Source organism: Sarcophilus harrisii, chromosome 1 (genome assembly GCF_902635505.1).
Source record: "Sarcophilus harrisii chromosome 1, mSarHar1.11, whole genome shotgun sequence".
NCBI lineage: Eukaryota > Metazoa > Chordata > Mammalia > Dasyuromorphia > Dasyuridae > Sarcophilus > Sarcophilus harrisii.
In genome coordinates this window covers 93783601-93809386 of record NC_045426.1, presented here as the reverse complement: position 1 = coordinate 93809386, position 25786 = coordinate 93783601, and the positions used below count along the sequence as shown (strand labels likewise).

The following is a 25786-nucleotide window of genomic DNA, read 5'->3' as shown; positions in this document are numbered from 1 at the left end:
TGTTTTCCACTGTAACGGTAACGTGGGGATGTTTTTCATGATTTCACACGAGAGGGGGGCAGAAAACTTGGGCCTCAAAATCCCACTGTTTAAAATTTCTATATGTAATCAGGAAATACTCAGCGAAATAAAAAATCACTTAAAAAGAAAGACTGGTCCAGAAGGCTGCACGCTAGCCCAGCGCACGTGACCCGGCTTTGCTGTTGGCCCCTCCCTTACCTCAGCTTTTTCCTTTCCTGGGGCAGAGTTGGCGGGCGGCCCGGCTGACCAGCCGCACCGCTCGGGGAGCCGCTCGGGGAGGGGAGAGGAGCCCGCAGCTGGAGCGCCGCCGCCGCGGGCGTTGGAGACCCGGCCTTTGGAGTGGCAGATCCCGGCGCTGGGCGGGAGCCGCTCCCCGAGTAGAATGAGCATCCCTGGGGCAGGGCGCGTCCCAACGCCGGGGGTTCCTGCCCAGGTAGGCACGCTGCAGCCCTCGCCTCCCCCCTCGGCCTTAGGTCTGAGCGAATCGGCCCGTCCCCTCCCAACCCCCACTGCCCTGCGCTGCGGGCTAGCGGCTCCTTGCGCCGGTCGCGGCCGGCTCCCTCCGCAATTCTGGGCTTCCCACCGTGACCTCTAGCCCTGGGGACAGCGCGGGACGGAGGTTCTGGCTGGAGAGGGGCAGAGATGCTAGCCGGGAGAAGGCGGGCTCAGAGCTGGGGGGGAGGGGGGAGTCCGACGCCGAGCGGGGTGCCGGGACCCGGCGCCTGGGGAGCGCGTGCTCGGAGGCGGAGAGGGGCTTGGGGCAGTCTGTTCCGCGCCCGCGGCCAGCGGCCCACCTCAGCCCTTCTCCCAGGGCCCCGGGCCCGCCCGCCGGCTCAGGTGTGGCTGCGGCTGCCGCTGCCGCGGCAGGCTTCTCTCCGGTCCGCGACTGAGCATCCCCTGGGTCAGGCCGGATGCGGGGAGCCGCGGACACCGCCCCCGCAAGGCGCTCACCGCCTAGTGGGGCAGCTACGTGGAGACAGGCTGCAGATAGGTTCGGAATAAGCATCATGGGGAAGGAGGGCTTTGCAAGGGGGGGAGGGGAAGGCTTCGCCCAGAAGGTGGGATTGTAGCTGCTCCCGGAGGAAATGACTGAGACAGCAAGAGCTCAGCTTTGGGCGGACCGGAGAGGGGGCCTCTAAGGGCAGACTGCGGACCTTCTTTGGATGCCCGCAGTTCCTTTTGCGCCGGCTGAGGGGCTTAAGGCCGTCCCTGGCCAAAGCACAGTCTAGAGATCTCGCAGCTTCGTTTACCGACCTAGAAGGTGCAGGTGGGGTGGGGGAGGCTATTGAGGTGGCGGCTCTTTAGCCGTCCTGATTTGTATAGTTTAACTGCTAAATATATGATGATAAATTCAACTGCCCAGGTTCTCGAGTGTGGGAATTAACAGACTTTCCGCCTTCCTGCCCCAGAAACCATGTGACAGAAAACATGTTCCGTTACTTAGGTACCCAGATACTGCTGCTGCATCTTTGCTTGTAGAGGTGTGAAAAATCGGTTTTATTAGTCTCAGGTCTAGACCCGCTTTATATAAAAATCAGTGAGACTTGAGCAGTTTTAAGCTGCACGGGTCTTGATTCATAGGCAGGATGAATACATTGGAATTTTACAGAACGCAGAAGCTCTCTATCAAGTAAAACTATCTGCAAATCAACTAATACCTATAGTTTGGTTTTGCAGACCCTTGCTAGTTGTGTAGACGAATGGTGATAATACAGTTAAGCCTGAAGTTCTCTTAGTACCACAAAAACCCTGTCCAGACTTCAAAGCCCTCTTCAACTTCTCCATCTCCCCTGGTAAGATAAGACTGCCTCTGAAAAATGTATTGGGAATGCCAGTTAAATCCTAGATCCTTTCTCTCCACCCAAACCCAGAGGGCTTTCATTCAAGCAGGCTTTTTGTGCATTTATTGAATCTTGCTCCCCTGTACAATATTACTAAGCCAGTGAGTTTGGTGGGATTGCATTGTTTCCTTTTTGTAAAAGTAAGACTCTCCTTTAAGAATTTAAGCCTAACACCTGCATTTTTGATTTCCATCACAAGCTAATTGTACAATATTTCAGAGTCTGATTCTTTTTGTACAGCAAAATAACGTTTTGGTCATGTATACTTATTGTGTATCTAATTTATATTTTAATGTATTTAACATCTACTGGTCATCCTGCCATCTAGGGGAGGGGGTGGGGGCTAAGAGGTGAAAAATGGGGGCAGCCAGTCAATAAACATTTTAAGTGACTGCTATATAGTAGGCACTGTACTAAGTTATGGGGATACAAATAAAGGTAAAATATAGTCTTTCTTCAAATTTGTGCTGAGTCACTTTAAGGGTTTGTTTAGATTTTTGAGTTCCTTCTAGATGCTTGTAGGATAGGGCTGATTATCAGTCTCATCTCCCTATAATGAAATAATGTGATAGGAGTTAAGATGGCAGGATTGTCATTTCTTTATTGCAAAACTTGCCTATAAAAGCAGATCACAAGGTTGCCCAGCCATGCTCAACGATTTTTCCTTGGGTTGCTGCAATAAACTCCTTTGTCTAATTTCCCGGTTTTTGTCTTAGTCACTAGGGCAAGGTCCTGAACAAAAGGTTTTCTTTTTATCAACAATAAAAGTTGATTTATTTCAACACCTGCTCTCAAAGAGCTCATGGTGTAATGGAGGAGACAACGTATTGACATTGTACAAATAAGCTGTAGACAATCTAACTTGGAGATAATCAACAGAGAAAATATACAAGAAATAAGAGGAATTTGAGTCAGCTATAAGAATAATGAAAAGTTCATAGGTGAAGTCAAACACCAAGACCTGTGTGAGTGGGGAAGAAGGATGAGCTTAGATGCAAGGGCTTCATACAGAAGGGTCCTAAGGCCCTTCAGCTGCTTTGATGGGGAGAGATTTCAATAAGTAAGATTGTTCTGGCATGAAAAGAAGACATATTCCATTGCAGGATGGGAAGTGACTACTAGTCTAGTTTGAATATCACATAGAATTGAAAAGAAGAAAATAGAAACATGAAAAAGTACTTTGGAGTCAAGCTTTCTAATAAATGCTTAGAAACAAGTAGGTGTTTTGTTTTTAAAGAAAAAGCACATCCTCTTCCCTCCTAGGTCCTACTTACTGAACAAACCCACTAACAAATGTGAAGGAAAAAAAGATGGAATTGAACAGCAGACCTATATGCAATAAGGTGTTTTTGGTAAAAAGTCATCAGTATTTTGGGGTTAATATTTTTTAACAATCACAACTCCATTAAACTTTAAGTCCCTGTATGCAGAGTACTATTAAATATAAAGACTAAATATGTTTTTCCTGTCTTTATGGAGCTCACAATCTAAAACCTAATACGTAAAAGATGTTTTATCATTGTATTTTTTTAAAAATCTTCTTTACTGTCGGCTAATTTCCCCAGAAGGGCATCCAGGGTAATCATTTCCCACTCAGCTGTTTTGGACTTAATGATCTCCAGAAACTCAAAATGAAATGAACTTTGTACCTCATACATATGAAGATCATTTCCCACCCTGGCTACATGACCTCATCATTCCCCTTCTCTGTTTACCCTTCCTTCTCTTTTTAGCTTCTTTGAATATCTTTGGTGAGCGAGGTGGTGCAGTGAATAGAACACCTGGCCAGGACAACTCATCTTTCTGAGTTCAGAAATTTTCTTATATCTGGCCTCAACACTTAATAGCTGGATAATCCTGAGCAAGTCACTTAACCCTGTTTGTCTCAAGAAATGGCAAACGATTCCAGTATCTTTACCTCCAGATAGACTGAAAAATGACAACTAAAACAACTTCTATTGTATTGTGAACTCCGATGGGACTAACCAGCTTTTAGTAGTATATCCTTTTAAAAGTTTATTGACTAACTGTATAGGACAAGTGTTCTCTCTGTGTTCGTTCTTAGCACCCTTTTAGAGATTCCAAGATAGTGATTTGTGGGGAGTAACATTATCTATACTTTGTGATCTTTGAGAACAGTAATTCACTGAAGTGAATTAGAACATGAAAATGAAATGTTTTCCATTTGATAAAGGGTTAGCTAACAAGCAAGATATAGAAGGTCTTACCAATAATGCTAGCTGCTATGGGGCCATTTAGATCCAGAAAGACATTTATCTATGAACATTTTATTGTGAAAAGAGGGGAATAGCTTTTCAACTGGTTTTAGGAATAAAAGCACTAGAGAGAACAGTTAATATATAATGCTAGCCAATCCACATCTTTCCTGGGAGTTTATCTGGCAAGTATCATTAACAGGTTTTGGAATGTTTTCTTTTTTTCCTTAGAGAAATGAAAAAAAAAAAAAAAAACTGCCTGATACACATGCTTCAAAGGGAGAAAAGCTAACAGATTGTACTTGGAATCAAAAAGACCAATGTTCAAATCCTGCCTCAAACTCTTACTAGTTATGTAAGTCACTTAACTTCTCTCAGTCTGTTTCTTTATAAAATGGGGATAACAATAGTACCCATATCACATGGGGATCAAATGAAAAAATAAATGTGATGTACTTTGCAACTTTTAAAGGGCTATATGTTAGCTATTATAGCTAAGTATAAATGTATATTGAAGCATATATTTCGTAATAAACAGTATCAATTCACTTGCACTCTCCAGAATGAAGGATAGCACTTGCTGTTCCAAAATCCTATGAAATAAAACATATTCTTAAACACATCATAAGCAAGAGTAACAGAAACCACAGGAAAGATGCTCTAAAAATGGATTGCACCTGTCATCATTTAGCAAGCCTTAAACAATCTGTGACAGACTTGCTAAACTTAATGAAACAATTTTTTTTCAGATTATAAATGGGAGAGTGGCTGAATCAAATCATGGTGAGTATGACAGGGTTTGATTATAATGTATTAATTATGGCCCTTGAGGACAGAAAAGTCCTAAACCTATCATATTTACTGATTTTTTTTTCTTCTCCCTTATAGATAATCAGAAATGTTACCTGGTATTCAGAACAACTTATTGCAGAGATTGGACTATGTAGTCTTTTGACAGTGATCATAACAAGATCTATTGAATAACATGTGGCAGATACAGGTTATGCAGTTTACAGTGGTATGTCTCTGATATAATTTGATTATCTTTGTGCATTCATATTCAATGAATAAGACTTTAATAAGGCCAGATTTTCCACTATATTAACAATCTTGAGAAATAGAGTATAAAATAATGGGGGAAAATATCAGCTTATTAGTACTATATCACATCTCTTTGCAGGTTAGGAATTCTTTGTACTTATGTCTTCTGTGCTTACCTCAGTGCCAGGCACCTATACAGTAGGTGCTTAATATTCAATTGATTGTGTAGTGGTTCTTTGCTTTTTTTTTTTTAATTAAAGCTTTTAATTTTCAAAATATATACATAGATAATTTTCAGCATCCATCCTTGCAAAATCTTGTATTCCAAAATTTTTCCCCCTTCCCTTTTCCGTCCCACCTCCCCTAGGCGGCAAGTAATCCAGCATGTTGAACATGCAGTTCTTCTATATATATTTCCACAATTATTATGTGTGCAGTGTGGTTCTTTACTTTCCTGAGATGTCTCAGTATTTTTATTTGAATATTTTTCATCAGCAACCACAGAATCTCAGCTGAAAGGAACCTTAGAAGTCCATCCCTTGTTCATTTACCAGGCCATGGATCTAGCTTAACCATCTTCCAATGAGGGAAGGACTTTGCTCCTGAGGTAACCCCATTCTTAGCTAGCTCTAAGTTGTTTAGACGTACTGTCCTGTAAGTCTAAATTTATATTTTTGCAAATTTTACCCATTATTCCTTGTTCTGTTCCAAGGCTAAGCAGAATATGTCTCATTCTCTTTCTTTTAAATACTTGGGAAAAAAGATCATATGTGCCCTAGATAATATCTTCTTCAAGTTAAATATCCTGACTTTCATTTAATCATTTCTTATGTAGCATGAATCTGTAATCCTTCCCATTGCTGATTGCTTTCCTTTGGATGTTTCTTAGTTTATTGATGTTTAGATAGGAATATTTAGATAAAATTAGAGAAAGAAACTTAAAATAGTAAAAAAAAAAAAAAAAAAAAAATTGACCTTTAGATCAAGGAATGAAGACTCAGCTGAAATAAAATGCTCACAACTACTTAGTATGTTACATCACAGATAAACTGAGAAAAGTAGCTTCTCGTGTAAGCTATCCTGAAATGAAAGGGGGAAACAGATAGACAAAAGAAAGCTTAAAATAATTGAAGGAAAAGTTTTGCTTTTGGCTGAACTTAAGAGAAATCTTTAGAACAAATGCCAGCGTTCAGCAGATGTTTTTATAAAAGAAGTGCATTATATGGGATAAAGCAAGAAGGAAATGGTTCCTATAGTCAATGAATAATTTCCCTAAATATAGAAGTGACTAAATTGAAGATCAAATGACTTTCAGAATGCATTTTCTTTTTTTTCCTTCTTGTTTTTTGAGGCAATTGGGGTTAAGTGACTTGCCCATGTCACAAAGCTAGTAAGTGTTAAATGTCTGAAACCAGATTTGATCTCAGATCCTCCTTACTTTAGGGCTGGTGCTCTATCCGATGCATTTTCTAAAAAAAAAAAAAAAAGTTGTCAAGATTGATGGTATACCTTTTAAATTTCTATTTTCTGACACAAATATATTTTATCTGGATTAGTAGACAGCTTTAGCAGAGTCAGGAGTCTAGTTCATGTCATCAATATGTTGTACCCAAAAGAATTAATCAGATAAGTACATAAACTTTTTGACTCAAACTAGTATTTTCCTTAACATTTTATTGCAAAGAAAAACAAAACAAAACAAAAAAAAAAAACTTTCATGTTTTCTCAATTAAGTTTAGACTTCTGGTTTAGGCTGAAACTTTTTTGTCTCTACTACTTTCAAAAAACAAAAGAAAATTTTAGTCACTTTTTTAAATCTTATGATTTAAGGGAAAGGAAAGTCTTCTACCTAATCTTATAGTTTGAATTCTCCAATAGTAATATAAGTCTGCACTGAATGTGTGTCCTCATCCACGCTGCCACTAGTTTTACTAATCACATGAAATATTCCCAAAGAATATTTTTTTATTTTTTTCTTCCCTAATAATATGAGTTGTTAAAGCAAGACAACTGGTTATCAAGAGAGCTATAAATCTCAGTGATTGGGAGTTTTCTGATAGAGTTCTAGTAATACATGCATCTTCATGAATTAGGACAGAAAACCCCAACTGCAGATCAACTCAATATTCAGCTCTTTTCCTGTTCTCTTCTTAGTCATTCTGCTAAATGGAAGCCAGTGTTCAACTTTAAAAACTGAATTGAGGAGTTTATATTTTATCCATGAGCCAATAGAAAGCCACTATAGTTTGTTGAATAGAAGAGTGATCTGGTCAGATCTGGATTTAAGGAAAACTGGCATCTGTGGGAAGAATCTTGAGGAAGGGACATATTACAGATCAGTCATTTGGTGTGCAATGGAGGGCTAGGCCTGGAATCAAGACTCAGTTTCAAATACAGAAATACTTCCTAGTGTGTGATCCTGGGCAATCAACTAACTTGTTTGCTTCAGTTTCCTTACCTATAAAATGAGGATAATAATAGCATCTACCTCCCCAGATTGCCATGAGGATCAAATGAAATAATATTTGTAAAGCTCCTAGTGCATAGTAGACAGAGTGTATATACATATATATTTATACACACACACACATACATACTTCACATCCTCAGAATTGTCCCTCAACATTCATACACACACACACATATATATACTTCACATCCTCAGAATTGTCCCTCAACATTCATGGAGGTTAGGAGTAGATGTAGAACCCATGAGAATGTGAAAATCTGTAAATAACTCTTAAGTCCTACCCCAAATCTTTATTTTTAATAATTCTGATCATATTTTTTAACACAAAAACATTCTCTTTTTTGGTTCACGACAGTGCATCTCTTTAAAAAGTTGTCATTTTTACACAAGAGATTAGAATATAGCTTCGGCAACTGCTTTAAAAATTTCCTTGTCCTACCAACAAGAAATTGACTGAATCTGAATGGTAGACAAAAAAAGAGGCAGCATTCCCAGAGACTAAGTAAGCTAAAGTCCTTCAGCATGCTAAAACTTTTAAACAAAAGTTAGCTATTTATAATAAATTTATCTATGTATATTTATGGTAATAAATGATAACATACAGCAAGAGATTATTAATAATATAAATTAATTAATAATATAAAGTAATTATGCATTACTAAATTTTAAAAAATTCTTTACATATATGTATCATTGATTTTCTGCAGTATGTGGCAAATCTCCAAAAATTCTCATCCAAAAATATCCCAATCTGCAGATAACCAAAACTGTGATGTCTCATGAATATCAAGGGATGACTATATTCCTAGGAACAAGCTCATATTTATTTATACACATACATAACACATGCTTATTCCCTCCTTTTCCATCTAGTTCAAGTACCTATAAGCAAAACTGCTTTCCAGAGCATGCCTGAGAAGGGATTATCCAACCTTTAATTGATTTCTTTCCAAGGGATCATTTAGCTAACTTAATCATTAGGGAATTGCCTCTTATGGATAGAAAGCCACTTTAGAGTCAGGAACACCTCAGTTTAAGTCTAGTCTCTAGTTCCTAGTTGGGTGGCTTGTGAATGTTATCTAAAACATGCAATGTCCCAGGCCAGGACTTCTTAAAATTTTTCCATATGACCCCTTTTCACCTGAAAAATTTTTATATGATCTCAGGTATGTAGGTGTATAAAATAGGTATACAAATCAAACATTTACTGATAAAATGTCATAATTTTTTATCTCAGTTCAAGTATAAGATCCTGTATGGGGTGCAAACCACAGGTTAAGAAGCAGTATCGAGGCAACTCTAACAGTAAGCTGAGGAAAAGTTTCTGTTTCATATTAGTAGAGAAATTTTCCTACACCAATAAATTTATGGGTTAGCATTTTTTTTTTTTGGTGGAAATTCTTCCCTTTTTCACTTTATAATTTTTACCCGTTGTTCTTAGTTCTGCCAACCAAAAGTTGTGTCATAATTCAAAGCCCACTGGCTCAAATAAACTAGATTAAAATCTAACTGGAAAATGTCTTTAAAAAATAAATAACATTATAGTACAACATAGGTAATGTTAATTTGTGGTTTTCTAAGTCATGGCTGGCAGGGATCAGTTTCTGTTTGAGTTTGACAGCACTGCTTTAGATGGCTATAATCCTCCCTTACAAGTTGCAGAGACTGAGAAGCTCCTCAGATCAACAGGTCCCTTTGTGGCCTATTCTGTTCCAGGAGAGAATATGTAGATTTTTGTTGTTTACACCCATGTTGTTTTAGTGCTTTTTAGTTCAGTGTATTTTAAGGTAGTTAGCAATTTTAATAAATGTATACAATGAATATATATTAGTTTATTCTGGGGGATGAAGTCTGGAGAACTGTGATCTGGAGAGCTAGGGTCTTGTCATACCAACTGTGTGATGAATATGCAGTTGTTTAACCTTCCTCTGTCTCAGGTCCTTGGTTTGTAAAAGTAATAAGAGACTAAGAGACTTAGTTAAGGGACTAACATATCATGCATATTATAAAGCAATACAAAAAATAGACATTTTAAAGGATGAGATGAAAATGAAACCAAAAAAACCCTTTTTGCTTTCAGTTTAAAAAATTGTGAGATTAATACAATTGAAGGTACTTCATTATTTTTGAAAATCTTTACTATGATACTAAAATCTTTACTATGATACACAGATTTGATAATCTGACTCTTAATTGGTTTTTTTTTCAATATTTGTATGTATGACTATCATAGCTCATGGGGAGAGAGAGAACCAAACAAAAGAAGTGCCTTATTGGCTGTATTTTCTGAATAAATCATAACACTCATTTTTCTATCCCACGAATCATTTATGCAAAGACTTCTGTTGAAATCAAGTTAGTAGCTTTCCATCATCTCCATTGTGAGGGGCATAATATCTAGAGGGTGGTTGTCCAGTCCCTACGAAGAGCAGGGGCTAGATATTCAGGTAGACCATGTTCTTTATCTGAATGAAGGATCAGCTAGATGGCTCAGTGGATAGAATGCTAGGCCGGAGTCAGGAAGACCTGAGTACAAATCCAGCCTTAGACCCTAGCTGTATGATCTTGGCCATATTTTACTTAACCTATGTTTGGCTTATTCCACTGGAGAAGGGAATGGCAAACCATTCTATCTTTGCCATGAAAATGCTGTGGATAGTATTGCTATGCTGTGACCTATTGGGTCCCAAAGACTCAGACACAATTGCACAAGGTGGTGTCTCTTTGTTTCCAAGTGGTCCAGTGATGTGTGGGGATTTTTGAAGAACAGAGGGTTTTGTACCCGGTTCCTTGATCCCAAGGCCATTAGCAGCCATGTCTGCTCTCTGTGCCTCTTTTGCAGTCCTGGCCTGGTCTCCTCCCAGACCCTACTGAACCTCCTTTGTTCTCTCAAAGGGAGGAAGAAGAGAAAATCTCAAATAGACAGCCAGGAGCTCATGAAAGGGAACACATGAGGCATGTGCCATTACTGCAAGGAGTTGGGAGGGACTGACAGCCGGGTTGACTGTCACCCTGGGGAACAGTGTGCTTGACTGACTGTCCATCCCAGCCGACTGCCCCAGGTCCAGGCAGGCAGAATATGGTGCCGCTGTCGTCAGTTCTGGTGTTTTCTTTGCAGGCCCACTCAGAGGTCTTTTATGTACTGGGGCTATGCATGCCCTACTTGACCACTGCTGTAGAACAGAATAAAATTGTTTTGGAGTACTCCAAAAGGCAGAATTAGAGGCAGTGGATGGGCCTGAAAAGGGAGGCAGATGTTTCCAATCAAAGAGACAGCATGGAATAGGAGGAGAGTGGGCCTTGAAGCTAGCAGCGAGGGTTCAGGTGTTACCTCTGACATACTGGCTGTGTGACCCTGGGTAGAAACCAGGGTCTGAGTGCTGTAGACTAGGACTGGTGTTGACATGCCTTTGACCAAGGAGTTTCTTCACCTGCGAGTTCCTGTACCATTGAACCACAGCTGCACTTTTCCCACATACCCCTCATGCCCTTCTGGGGCAGTCTTGATGTTATCCTCTGCTTCTCCCTGACACCCTCCCCACACAGTCAGTTTATTGGCAGGTATTGTCATTTTTGCCTCCACAGCATCCTCTACATACATTCCTTTCTCTCACATGGCCATTACCTTGATGAAAGCCCTCATCATCTCATATTTAATTGTCTATTGCAGCAGACTAATCAGTCTTCCCATCTCAAGTGTCTCCCCACTCCAGTCCATCCTTATTTCAGTCACCAATATGATTTTCTAAAGTTCAGGTATTACTATGTTACCCCCTATTCAGAAAACTTCACTGACTCCTTATTCCCTCCAGGATCTGATAGAAAATGCTCTGTTTGGTATTCAAAATCCTTTGCAACCTGACCTTTTACTATCTTTTGAAGCCTCTCACACTTGACTCTCCTCTATATATTCTCATCCTGAAATATGACTTTCCTGCTGTTCATCATGATAGTCCTAGCACTGTGCCTTGGCATCCACTGTTCATTGCATCTCACGTTCCCTCTGCCCCAGCCTCTTTTTCCTAGCTTCCTTCACCTCAAATCTCATCTTCTGCAAAAATCTCATCTTTGTCAGTACCCCTCACTGCTAGTCCTTTCCCCTGAGATGACCTTCCATTTATACTTTATATCATATCTTGTTTGCATGTTGTTCTCCCTCATTAGCCTGTGAAGCTCCTTGAGGGCAGAGATCATATTTTTGCATTTCTTAGTGTCTCCAGTACTTAGCACAATGTCTGTGCAGATTAAGTGCTTCATAAATATACTTGTTTGATTGACTGACTTCATTAAATATGCAACCTAGTGGTATTATTAACAACCATAAGTTTATACATGACATATAAACACTTTAATTCAAATTAGAATGTTATTTTCTATTGATTTCTATTCATATAATAATCAAATAATTATAATATAAAACTAAGCCAAAAAGAAAATTTTTTGTTAAAGTGTGAGGCAGGAAGGGTTGTTTTCAACTGGAAGGCTTGTATAAGAGTTAATACAGAAAGCTCTGACCTGAGTTTTGAAAGAAGGATGGTTTTCAACAGATGGAGATGGAAGTGGGATGTTTTATGTGCATGCACACATGTGTGGTGTGTGTGTGTGAAAGAGAAGAGAGAGAGATGTGTGGTATATGTCCATCTGTGTAGGATTCATCTCTACAAAGCATAGAGGCAACAAAGCACTCAGAGAGGGATTTCAGGAGATAGAACTTGAAGGGAATCTGTTTGAGATACAGAGAATTGTGATGGGCCAGAACTCTGAACTTGAAACAAAGGATTCTTACAAGGTATTAAGTCAGTGGAATTGATAGAGACAATAGTTATCTAATTTAGCATAGTTCAGTATGATTGATGTAATCCTACAAGGAGATGTAATGGGCCAGAACTTGAAACAAGGTATTAAGTAGAATTGAGGAGGCAATGGTTAAATCTAGTTTAGCAGTGATTTAACCCCTACAACAAATAATGGTTTCCTGTAATATTCTTCTCTAAATTATAATCTTCTTGGGGAGCAGTTTTCTTGGAGGGCCTCTGGGAGCTACCTTTGTTTTAGTTCCTTATAATCACCCCAAATACAGCCAGGAGTTAAAAGTCCAAATCCTTTATTGTCTCTTTCCAAGTCTTGTCTACTTCCTTGGGCCCGGTTAGCTTTCTTAGAGGCCTATCTCTCTCCTTGGTTCCAAGAGCTCCTGCCGCTAGTCCTTTGCCTCTGCCAGCTTCAGCCTCCAGCCAGCACAAAGGTGGAAGATGGAATGAATCTGTCTCAGCCTCTGAGAGCTTCTAGTGGGCTTATCCTTTCTGGCCCTGACAGCTCCTCCATATATATCCCACACTGAGTATACACCAATCATTATATCATTAGGAAACCATAATTTGCTGTAGAATTAAGTCAATGCTAAACTAGATTTAACCATTGTCTCCTCAGTTCCACTTACTTAGCACCTTGTAAGAATCCTAATAGTTTTCTAGTGATATAATGATTGGTTTGTACTCAATGTGTAGCATATAAACTAGAAGCCTTAGCCAGGGAGATTCAGAGATTCAGAGACAAGCAGACAGAAGGCTGGAGCACAAGCCCTTGGACTTAGATTATTCATTCACTTCATCTCATACCTTGGTGGCAGGCTCTCCTCCTTAGCTTCCCCACTGAAACCAAGACTCCAGAAGGCCTCCAGAAAACTAGCTGAGTCCCAAGTGAAGGAGGTAGGACTTTGAAAGAGATAATAAAGGATTTGGACTTTAACACTTGGCTGCACTCATGTGGTGAATACTCTGAACTGAAAGGAAGGCTGCCTCCAGAGACCCAAGAAAACCTCAACAGAGAACATTATATTTTAGAAAGAATATTACAGAGAATGACTTATTTGGAGGAAGTTAAGTACAGAATAAAATTGGGGAGTTGCTAGTATTAATAATATAATTCAATTGTAATAAAAGTGCAGTGGGGGGAGTGCAGTAAATGCCGGAGTTAATAGTTTTGTTAAAAGAAAAAGTACTTCCTCCCTCTGCATGATTGGTTATCTTGAAATAGAGCCAAAGGTTCTATAAACATGAATAGAGGAAAAGCTAAATAGCAGAAATAAATGCAATATGAATTTTTTGTTGATTTTTTAAAATAAAATATTGATATTTTAGTTCAGCAACTTCAGTGACATTTTATTGAATGCCAGTATACTCCCACAGACATAGAACACCTCATCTCCATCTAATGAAACTGAATCTTTTTTTAAAAAATCCATTTCAGAGCCTTCTATATTAATTCTTTTGAGAACCTTCTTGTGGGAAACAATTTTTCATTTCTTGCACCCAAAACAAAATTTTATTTGTACTTATCTTATTACCATTGTGATACATGTTGGGAGAAATACAGAAATTAAGTAAGATGCATTTCCTATTTTCTATTTAAAATTTTGTTTTGTTTTTTTAATTTATGGCATAAAATAGACATTTCTATAACATAGTATAATAAAAAAAGATGATTGCACATGAAACTTCAAATCTACTATGTACAACTTGCTATTTCTTTTTATATACAACAAAGTTATCATGTAAATTTTTTTTTCTTCCCTTGCTCTACCTCAGTCTTACTCTAGCCCTATAGATAGCCACCATTAGACACAAATGGGTAACTGTCTTCAAGGTGTCTCATCATTGCCTTTCAAAAACAGTCTGTTGTGTCTACTAATTTTCTTAACAGAGCAATCCATTTCTATCTGTTATTTATTGTAGTATAGAGCAAAGGTTCTCAGTGTCTGGTTTGGGGACCCCTAAAGATCACAGACTCTTTCAGGAGGTCTACAAGATCAAACTATTTTCATAGTAGTTATGTGTTTTAATTTCTCTGTGTGTGTGTGTATCTATATATTTACCATATGTATATTTATCCTATATAAATATATGTGTATGTATATACACACATGTGTATTTGCATGTATATGTTTATATATCTCACATAAACAGAAGCTTTTGGGATCTTTTAATAATTTTAAGAGTGCTAAAGGGTCCCAAAACCAAAAAGTTTGAGAACCCCTGCTTTAGGGAACAATTACCATTGGACTCTGTCAGCAAATGAATTCTTAGCTTTGGGAGTTATGTGACTACCTTGCTCTTGTGTTTGTCAGCAAGTCAGAGAACCTTCCTGGGAAGCCAAGTGAACTTGTTACCCTGTTTTCCTGCAGGCCTTCAGCTAGTAATCTGTGAGCCCATTGCTTCTTCATACCATCACTATTTTCAAAGTCCACCTAATTGTAAAGGGACCCAGAATTCTAGCATGAATTTTGTTTTTAAAGTTCTGGATTTTTACTTTATTCTGGGAATCACTATTGTTTTGTCCTTTGATCTCAAAGAGGATCATGATATCAGGGAGAGGATGCTATGATATGTAGCTTGTATTGGATTTCAGTGAGGAAAGGATGTATAAGGGTACTTGCCTCAGTTTTCCCTCCAGAACCCTCTTGGTCCAGTGGCCAGATATAGATCAGGACAACTGGAGATGGCCCTGGATTCAATGGAAGATTATGGCCTTTTTAAGATAAAGTCTTCAATAGCTCTCAGTTTGACTAATCCATTCAAGTGATTAAGGCTAAGTAACCATTGAATAAATAAATGAATCTGGGAGGGGAAACTCTCAGGGTTTCTTGTCAACTGTTCATTGACCCTACATAGTCTCAGGTCTGGAGAGACCAGATGGAGAAGTCAGAACCAGAATCCCAGAAGATGTGGGCTTGAGTTCCAGTCTTGGCCAGTTGCTAGCCTTTATGATCATGGGAAACCTGTTTAATTTCTCAGGGTCTCACTTTCTTTCTTCATTTGTAAAAAAAGAAGATGAGAATATATGTACCTACTTCCCAAGGTTCTATTGAGGAGAAAGGACCTATTAAATTGTCAAGTTTACATAAATGAAAGCACTAGTAACATTTCAAGTATTTATAGATGAGAGGGAGTATGGCCAAGGAAAACTCAGGAAGAGTTTGGCTGAGATCTCACCTGGGCCACATAATTTAATGTCTAAGCAACTCTAAAAATCCTGAATTATGAATATGCCAACATGAATTACTAAAATGTGTTTCTTCCCCAAGAGTTTTGTACACTAATGAAATCACACATATAATTTTTGTATTTGCCTCTACTTAGCGTTACCACCTTTGTTCTAGTCAAATTCAGAGTTTATATTACATGTTCTAAATTGCTTGTGTAAATGATTAAGAGCAGATTCCATTTCATTTCATATCTAAAGAATATGTAAGGGAAGGTGACTAAAATACTTGCTTGAGGTAAGACTTTTGTGTTTTATTTTTATTCTTTAATTTTTTTACATAAATATAGTCATTTCTCCTTAAAATCCTTTACTTTGCTTTAAATGTTCCCATGCAACAGAAAAATATTTAAGCCAAATCAACGGACACAGTGAACTATATCTGGCAGCATATTTTGTATTCTACATCTGTGATTTCCCACTTCTAGAAATAATATTTTATCAATAAAAGTAAACTGAATTCATCTGCTTTTTATTGGTTGTTTTCTTTGTATTTTGTAGTACTTAAATAATTTGTTCTGGTTTTACCAATTGCACTTTGTATCAATTTATTTAAGTCTTCTAATGTTTCTCCTCATTTTTTAGGAGACATTAGGATCTCTTAATCTGTATAGTGCATGTTTTGAAGATGAAGCCCTCATTGGCAATGCCCCCATTATACTCTCCTCACATCTCTTCAAATTTAAATTTTTCTATCCTAAATAAATCACTGAATTGCTTTTGTGTTCATTGTTCACATTTCCAAGCTAGAGGACCAAGGAAGCATAAATATTGTCCTTTTACTTTTTTCCCTAGTACCATGCAGGAAAAAAAAAATCTCAAAATAATCAATGTGGTATAAATATTCTACAGAATATCATAATTGACACTATGTATATCGTTTTGCAGATTCAGCAAAGAAAAGCATTTTGCAAAGTTTATCAGAGGTACTGCATGCTTAGTACTTAACAAGGACCTGTCTTGGGACTTGGAGTTATCATCCTTTACCTAAGGACAGCACAATTATACCTTCTACATCATGACTTTCCCCATAGTGATTTTGATATATAACATATTGGCATAAAAAATTAAATGGGAATTTTGGGAGAATTTTGCAAAAGCCAGAAACAACCAGCAGACAACAGAAAGTCTATAACCAAAAACAACCCAAATTTTACAAATGTTTACTGTAAACACCTCATAAAATAAATGAAAAAAGTCTGACTTCTTTGGTATGAAGGGGGAGGGGCAAAAAAGTTTACATGGATTTCCTAAACTGCAGAGGTACTATGCCCATCATCTCTGTGATGTGGAAGGGATAACACTAAGAAAAAAAAGGCAAAGAAAATAAAACTCAGAAGCATGGTCCCTATATCTTCCCAGAACCCATATGACTTTCCCTAGAGGAACTTAAGATTTGGGACTGGGAGTCATCCTCTCACCCTTGGATGAGAAACCAAACTGACCCATGTGAAAATTTTTCCATAATTTCCTTAGTACATAGGACTAATGATTACTACAACCTCCTTGGGAGATTTTTCTAGCCTGTAAAATTTCAGCAGGTACTAATATTAATTAAAGAAATACTGTGTTAGTGATGATTGTTTTGGTTTCGGTTTCTGTTAAAATCCTGGTCCATGGCATCCTCTCTTTTCTATATTTTCTATTTTCTAAACTTTTGTTTCCTTCCAGTCATCATTTCCTCCCCACCCCATACCACCCTTTGCTGTTTGGCAAAGCTTAATCATTTTCATGTAGTACTTTGCTCCCAATTTAATTACGTAGTCACTTAAATTATAGCTTTCCATATAGTAAAGATTAATATACTAAAGGGTGGCAACTGCCCAATTTCAAATTTGAGTTGAAATCTTCCTTGTATAATGGTTTGTTCTGAATTTAATTGACATTTTTCTTTAAAAATTTTTTGATCTCCAAGGATGGATAGAAGCAGCTACACTCCAAGAAAGAACACTGGGAAATGAATGTAAACTGTTTGCATTTTTGTTTTTCTGAGTTATTTTTACCTTCTGAATCTAAATCTCCCTGTGCAACAAGAGAACTGTTTGGTTCTGCACACATATATTGTATCTATGATATACTGTAATCTATTTAACATGTATAGGACTGCTTGTCATCTGGGGGAGGGGGTGAAGGGAGAGAGGGGAAAAGTTAGAACAGAAGTGAGTGCAAGGGATAATGTTGTAAAAAATTACCCAGGCATATACTCTGTCAATAAAAAGTTATAATTATTAAAAAAAAATTTTTTTTTTTATCTCATTCTGCCATTCTCTATCTTTTTCTTCTTTAGGTCTGAGTCTTACTGAGGGTGACTCTTCTCCATGATTGGATGCTTCTCAGACCAGCAGAAACGTGTCTAAACCAGAGCAGCCACTCCTTCCACTATGTGGACTTTTCACAAACTGAGGCTGCTTTCCTGGTCCAGCCCCGCTCTCCATTTCTTCTTCTTGACCATAGTAACGTTTGGCATTTTGGCCCCCCTGACTTGCCACCACCTCCTGCACTCTTACTTCTACGCCCGCCACTGGCACCTGGATCGGATGAGCAAGGAGTTCCTGGAGCAGAGCTTGAAGGAGGGCGAGGCTGCGCTCCACTACTTTGAGAAACTCCAGGCCCGCAACTTCAGTCTGCCCCATGGTGAACGGGCGTCATCGCGGCCTTGGCTCGTCATCACCATCATTACAGTATACCGACAGCCGGAGTTCCACTATGTCCTACAGGTGGTGTCTGGCTTCCATCGCCTCCTTCAGCAGTGCGGGCCGCCATGCCGGAGTTACCAGCTCTTTCTGTGTAATGTAGATTGGAACTCCAGGCACCAGGATGCCACTCTGCTGGCCAACTTTATCCCCGTGACCAGCCGGTTTGCAAACAGCAAGGGGCCAAACATTAGCAGGGCTGTCTTCAGGAATACGTTTGAGAAAGAGAAGCAGGACTATGCCTATTGCCTGGAGAAGTCCCTGCAGAATTACAACCCAGAATACATCCTGATGGTGGAAGACGACGCCCTTCCTGAAGAGCAGATCTTTAGTGTCTTACGGCACCTCCTGGAAACTAGATTCTCTGAACCACACCTCAGAAATGCCCTTTACCTGAAGCTTTATCATCCCGAGAGGCTCCAGCACTATTTCAACCCAGAGCCCATGAGGATTTTGGAGTGGTTTGGTGTGGGGATGTTCCTGGGGCCCTTGCTCGGCTGGGCTTATGTCAAGATTGCTCACCTCCCGGTACTGAACTACCGCATTGTTCTGTTCTTCTCCTTGTACAGCATGGGGCTGGTGGAGTTGGTGGGCCGGCATTACCTGCTAGAGCTTCGGCGGCTGGCCCCTGCCCTTTACAACGTGGTCCCTACTACACAGTGCTGCACTCCTGCCATGCTTTTTCCTGCATCTTCAGCCCAGAGGACAGTGAACTATCTGGCCGAGATATCCTGCCGCAATGGCTTTGCCAAGGACATGGCTCTCTACTCATTTCTGCAGGACAAGAATGAGAAGGCCTATGTAGTAGAACCTAACCTAGTGAGGCACATTGGGCTCTTCTCCAGCCTCCGGTTGAACTATAAACCCAAATTGTTATAAAATCCCAAGAAAAGCCTTTCTGGATATTGTCAGAACTACATCTTAGAGCTGGATGCACTTAACCTTGTATTTTGGATCCATTTACTTTATTTTTTGTTTGTTTAATATTGGGTAGAGAAGTGTTCATTGGGAAATAGTGGACTTAGAGTTGAAGTGCCTTAACAATTCCTAATCTGCTGACCAGTGACAGTTGGGTACTATTTGAATACCACAATTCTTCCATGTTCTCCACCAGAACTAGATACATGTCTTATCCATAAATGACTTGTGAATTCTGGATATTTTAATTTGACATTAGAACTTCTTATTTCAGACCCACTAAATATTTTGCACACACACACACACACACACACACTCTCAGTCACTTCCCTCCCTTGTGGGAACACCCAAGATTAAAATAGTTGTGCCTTTAAGGAAATTTTCGGTAAAATAATAAACTTCCTCTTAATGCCTTTGTATGGGGATATAGATCCAACAAGATCCTAGTAAAACATTTATAAAAAGAGTGAGTGCATAATAGAAAGGAGACAATAGGTTATTGTGAAAGTTTGGGGGATGTTGGCCAAGGGTCTAAAAGCTTCCAACATAAGGGTTCTAGGGTTGTCAACTCTTTCCTTTCCCCACCCCACCCCATAAACAAGTCTGAAAGCATAATCTATCTAAATTCTCCAATTTTAAATTTTCTTTTACATCTTTCTAGTCTGAAGCACCAGAATTGCGATTAATTTGCCTTGCCAAAAAGACGCTTCTAGTCTTGTGATGGACTGCTTATTTCCTTTCTCTTATTTTATGGTTGCATGTTGTCCACTTTCATGAGAGGTTATAAGGGAATTGAAGGCAGAATTTTACATGTGTCATCTGTATTTATTATTCAACAGTCAATGATCCTACTTTGTGCAAGGCATTTGTGGTAGGCATTAAGGGGAATACAAAGATCAACCAGAGATCACAAAATCTGAGAGTTGGAAGGGCCCTCAGATTTCACCTTTTCTACCATACATACATACACATAAGTAGTTTCTATTTATATTATATATATACACTTTTTTGTGCACTCTTTCCTCTGTTGGAATGTGGAAGATACATTCTAATATGTTTCCTTGAGGAAAGAGATCATGCTTTTGCCCTTCATAATATATTCTTAATGCTTCGTGCAGTGCCTGGAACTTAACAAGTGCTTGATAAATGCTTGTTATATGTGATTTTTGCTTAATGATTAGCAATAAGCTAATAAAAAGCAGAGCTGGGATTAAGCCTGGGACATGCAATTCCAGCTTTCTCTCTACTGTTCTGCCACATACCAAATGACACCATTTCATTCATTTTTTTCTCCCAAGAAGATCACCAGAAGGTGGTTTCTTTCCCAATTGGAATAATGAGATATTCATACTCTAAGAGTTGACAAGTGAAAGTATACTTATATACAATAAGGAAGAAATGAAAAACCAGAAACCCAGATTCAGTTGTGCACAGCCTCTCATTCTTCCTCAGGAAAGGGCTCTAGCCTCCAGTGTTTGAACTTTTTGGTGTTCCTATGAACAGAAAGCTGCATCAGTGACCCAAACTTTAAGTCTCCTGTTCCAATCAATGATTATTTTGAGAAAAGACAACTTTAATTTGAGTGGAGATGAAAGTTAAGACATTGACCACACACACACACACACACACACACACACACACACACACATATACATTACCACCACAAGAGAGGGAAAGGTTATAGGTATCTGGACCAGCTGAGCTCTTAAAATAATCCAGATGAAAAATGATGAGATCCTGAACTAGGGGTTTTGGCAAGTAGAGGAGATGTCTTGGAGGTAGAACTGACAAAGCTTGGCCATTGGTTGGATATGGGGTATGAGGGAAAAAGGAAAGTCACATGTAACTCTAGGAGGATGGTTGCCTCTAATAGAAATATCTCAATTATTTGGAAGAAGGAAATTTTGTTAAGGAAGAAGATAATTCTATTTGGACTCGCTGAAATCCTTATAGGTCAGTCAGGTAAGTATATTAGAGATCATTAGAATCATGAGAGTGGATGGGATCACCATTAATGTGTATAGAGAAAACGAGGCCCATGGGATACTTTGTAAAAATTTAAACACTAAAAAGATGAGTAGTTATAAATAACCAAAATCTTAGTATCAATGGGAATGGCAATGTTTATGATGAGATATAAAGGAGGGATCAAGCAAGCATTTATTAAACTTGTATGTGTCAAGTATTATGGTAGGCACTAGGAAATGTCCTCAAAGATAAAAATGTTCTCAAGGAACTTAAGTTCAATTAGATTACACAAGTAATTATTGCTAAGAATTGAGAGAGATTTGTATTATAAACATTAAGTAAGATACCAATTTATAGATCACTCAGGAAGCACTTCCTGATGGAGAGAAAACCAGTGTTGGAGACAGATTGGGTTTGAAACTAATTACTGATGACTTGTCATTCTTACCCTTTCACTTTGCTCTTTTACAAAATAGGAATGATAATTTGCTCTCACCCACTTCACAAGGTGGTTTGTTAGAGGAGATAATGGCTACATATAAACCTTATAAAATACAAAAGTGTGAATTGTTACCTCCATGGGTCCCTTGAGCCATTTTAAGAGTCCCTGCTATGGCATAATATGAAATCTAATAGTATAAGCACCAAGGTGTATCCCAAAGTTAGCTTGCACTCTGATTCTCATCTCCTTTGCACCCCTGTTTGTTTTGAAAGTTGTTCAGATAACAAGTAAATGAGAAGTGGCACATAGATTCAGAAGGACTAAAATCTTTCCTTAAATAGAATAAAAATAAAATGACTCACTGAAAATTCTTGCATAATGCTATCATTTTTTAACATATGCAAGGTATGTCCCTGGTAAGCCCTTAAGTAGATAAAGAAATGAAATTTTTCAAACTTCATTCTCCAATATTGCAATGAAACTCACTGGGATCTCACTGATATAGACATACCTTACAGAATACAATCCATGAATGCCACTCCATTTTCTGTAATCACATCCATCCATATCACGTTTAAGAGATGTCTTTACTTTTGGGACATTGTTTTCATTTCCTAAAACCCACTCCCCAAAATGTTATCAGAACCTTTCCTTAAAGTAAGGGACAGTGAAATAAAATGAACTGTCACTATGACATGATCCTCATTTTTCTGTGGATCCCCCACAAATCAATCAAAAAGAATTTATGAAGTGCCTCTATGTGCTAAATACTAGGCTGATTGCTGTGAATTCAAAGACAAAAGTAAAGTCATGTCCTTGAAATATTTTTAAAACATCTTTTGTTTTTTACATCACTTGAATTTCTTCCTGTATGTCTTTCTCAGTCTTTTTAAGAAAAGGGATGAGGGAAAAAAATAGCAAAAATGATCAAACATTGAAAAAATCTGACATATGCAATGTTCCATACTTGTGAACTCCTTTCATACCTCTGAAGAATGAGATCAGAGAAAAATCTGGAAAGGCTTAAATGAACTAAAACAGAATGAAGTGAGTAGAACTCTGTACAACCACTACAATACTGTACAATGAAGAACTGTGAATGGCAGTTATTCTCTCTTTTTATTATAGCTTTTTATTTACAAGATATATGCATGGGTAATTTTTCAACATTGACAATTGCAAAACCTTTTGTTCCAATTTTTCCCCTCCTTCCCCCCCCCCCCCAGATGGCAGGTAGACCAATACATATTAAATATGTTAAAGTATATGTTAAATACAACATGTATACATATCCATACAGTTATTTTGCTGCACAAGAATCGGACTTTGAAATAATGTACAATTAACCTGTGAAGGAAATAAAAAATGCAGGCAGACAAAAATAGACGGATTGGAAATGCTATGTAGTGGTTCACACTCATTTCCCAGAGTTCTTTCGCTGGATGTAGCTGGTTCTATTCATTATTGAACAAATGGAACTGATTTGGTTCATCTCATTGTTGAAGAGAGAATGACAGCTATTCTCAGCAGTACAGTGATACAAGACAAACCCAAGGACTCATGATCAAACATGTTATCTGCTTCCATAGAAAGAATTGATGTTGTCTGAATACAGATTAAAGAATACTATTTTCTCTTTTTCTTCCTTCTCCCTCCCTTCCTCCCTTCCTCCTTTCTTCCCTCCCTTTTTCTTCCTCTCTCCCTCCCTACAATCCTTCCTTTTTTTCCCTCTCTTTTTTTTAAAAAATTCAAGTCTTGTACAAAATGACTTCTATGGAAATGTTTTACATGATTTCACGCTGTATAATCTATATAGATTGCTTACTGTCTCAGGGAAGGGAATAAAAAAATGGAATGGGGGAAAAATAAAATATTTTTTTAAGAGTAGAAGCAGATGTATTTATTGTTTTTTTTTTCTTTTTTAAGGCCAAAATTTTTCCTTCTCATTTTGCTTTCATTTTAAAAAATTGTTTTGTGGTGGTAGTTCTTTTTACATTACTGTAGTCACTGTTTCCTTGGTTTTAATTATTTCACTTTGTATCATTTCATATAAGAGTTTCCATGGCTCCCTGCTTTCATCATATATTTCATTTTTTACAACACAGTAATGTTTTCATTACATGAATGTACCAAAATTTAGCTACTCCCCAACTGAGAAGTAGCTACATTGTTTATGGTTCTGTACTATCACAGAAAAGGTGCTGCCATAAATATTTTATTGAGCATGACTTGCCCTCTCGTATAATCAATGGCCTCTTTATACCTGACAGTTGAATCTCTGGTTTTAAGGGTGTGGATATTTTAGCCAATTTACTTGTGTAACTAATTACAAAATGCTTTCCAGAATGGTTCTATTAATGCACAAAAGAGCTTACATTCTAAGAGGGGAGCTAATGTGTATGTGTAAGGCAGCCTACTTCCAGAAAAGCATGATGACATATAGTGGAAGTATCCTGTTCCCATTTTAGGAGAATGCTCAGATGTTTTAATGCCAGAGAGCTTCTCAGGCATTGTGAACCTAAGAAGACTGTAGGAAAGGGCTAGAATTTTAAAGGTAAAGAGAGTTTAGATTTGATCCCACAGGTAATAGGGATTCAATATTTACTGAATAGGGAGTGACATGGTGACTCTTTGGACAATAGATTAGAATGAAAAAAAGGTAGAGAAGTAGAGAGATCAATTAGGAAATTATAGTAATGGGCCATCATCAGGGAGGTGATATAGAACCTGGTCCAGGGTGGCAAGGAATTTGGCTGAAAAAGGAAGAGAGATCTAAGAGGAGAGAGTTATGTTTCATCGATCTTCTGAAATCAAGAATGGTCATTAAATATATGTGTTTTTGAGATGTTTCCTTTTAGGTTAGGTTCCTGTGATGACTATGTATAATAAATGGTCTCTTGGATCTGTTCTGTATGAATTATTGTAAGTCTTTCCAAGTTTCTTTGAATTTTTTATTTTTCACTTTCTGTGATACAATAATATTCCATTACTTTCATAAGTAACAATTGATTGAATCATCTGTCCATGTCATGGCCATATTCATGTCAACCTAGGTATGTATCCATGGCCTCAGGACTTTAGGCCTTTAGGTTCAGGACTTTAACCTCAGTTTCCTCTGTAGAATGAACAAGTTAAATGAGATCATCTCTAAGGTTCCTCAGAACTGAAGGATAGCCAGGTGGCTCAGTGGATAGGCTACTCTCTGAGTTCAAATCTAGTCTTAGACAATTATCACCTGTGTGGGTAAGTCTCTTAACTATGTTTGCCTCGGTTTCCTCATCTGTAAAATGGACTGGAGAAGAAAATGGCAAATCACTGCAGTATCTCTGCCAAGAAAACCCCAAATGGGCTCTCAAAGTGTTAGACACAACTCAAAAACAACAAAAAGATCCCTTTCAGCTCTAAACAAATGATATATATATATATATATATATATATATATATATATGAAAATCTTAAAGTTCTAAATAAGCTACACCGATCTTGGGAATAACCTTACTGATTTCATTATTATTATTATTAATATAATGATAATAATGATGTCAATAGTAATATTCATAATAATAAACAGATCTAGAAGAAAAGAGTGAGCTAATGCCCATCCTTCCTGGCAAATAGAAAAGCAATCAGAAAGAGAAACAGCAGAACCCAGAAACATGCCCCATGAGCTTGGTTAGTGTGGTGTTCTGGAAAAACATCTGTTTCTTATCTGTGATCACTCATTGTGCATGCCTACTGTTAGTGCCTCAATGACCTAAAGTCTAATTTCTTTTGGGCTCCCAGCCACAGAGATGAATCACTCCTCACATCTTGTCCATGTCTCCATCTGGGTGAGAACAGAATCTTTTCTAATATGACTCAAAGTCAGTTATGGCACAGGGCACTTGTATACTCAAAGGCAAATAGGAAATCATTCACTGGGAATAAACATGGCTCAGAGAGAGGGGGCCAAACTCCCCTGTAAGCCCTGCATTCTGCTCAGACTTTTATTTTTTCATCCCCTCATTCCTCTTTTTTATTCCCTCATACACTCCTCAACATAACTATTTAAAACTCTATCTTCCTCAGGAGCCCAGTCTTCTGTATTTCATTCTGACCTATTTAAATCTCGGCAAATGACCTCTATAAACTACATAACT

The 25786-nt window shown here is 38.3% G+C and overlaps 1 protein-coding gene across 4 annotated transcripts; it reads left to right on the top strand.

The window, feature by feature from the left end:
* The first annotated feature begins 226 nt into the window (after positions 1–226).
* On the top strand, positions 227–22807 carry PGAP4 (post-GPI attachment to proteins GalNAc transferase 4). 4 transcript variants are annotated; one of them, XM_023497971.2, is made up of 5 exons: positions 227–454; positions 4310–4433; positions 4828–4861; positions 4967–5096; positions 17914–22807. In XM_023497971.2, exon 5 carries the CDS (start codon positions 18008–18010, stop codon positions 19196–19198), a length of 1191 nt encoding a protein of 396 aa, XP_023353739.1. In that variant the 5' UTR covers positions 227–454; positions 4310–4433; positions 4828–4861; positions 4967–5096; positions 17914–18007; the 3' UTR covers positions 19199–22807. The 4 variants fall into 4 exon arrangements, with proteins under 4 accessions (XP_023353739.1, XP_003762223.1, XP_031817148.1 ...); XM_003762175.4 differs by lacking the exon at positions 4310–4433; XM_031961288.1 differs by lacking the exons at positions 4310–4433; positions 4828–4861.
* The last annotated feature ends 2979 nt before the right edge of the window (positions 22808–25786 follow it).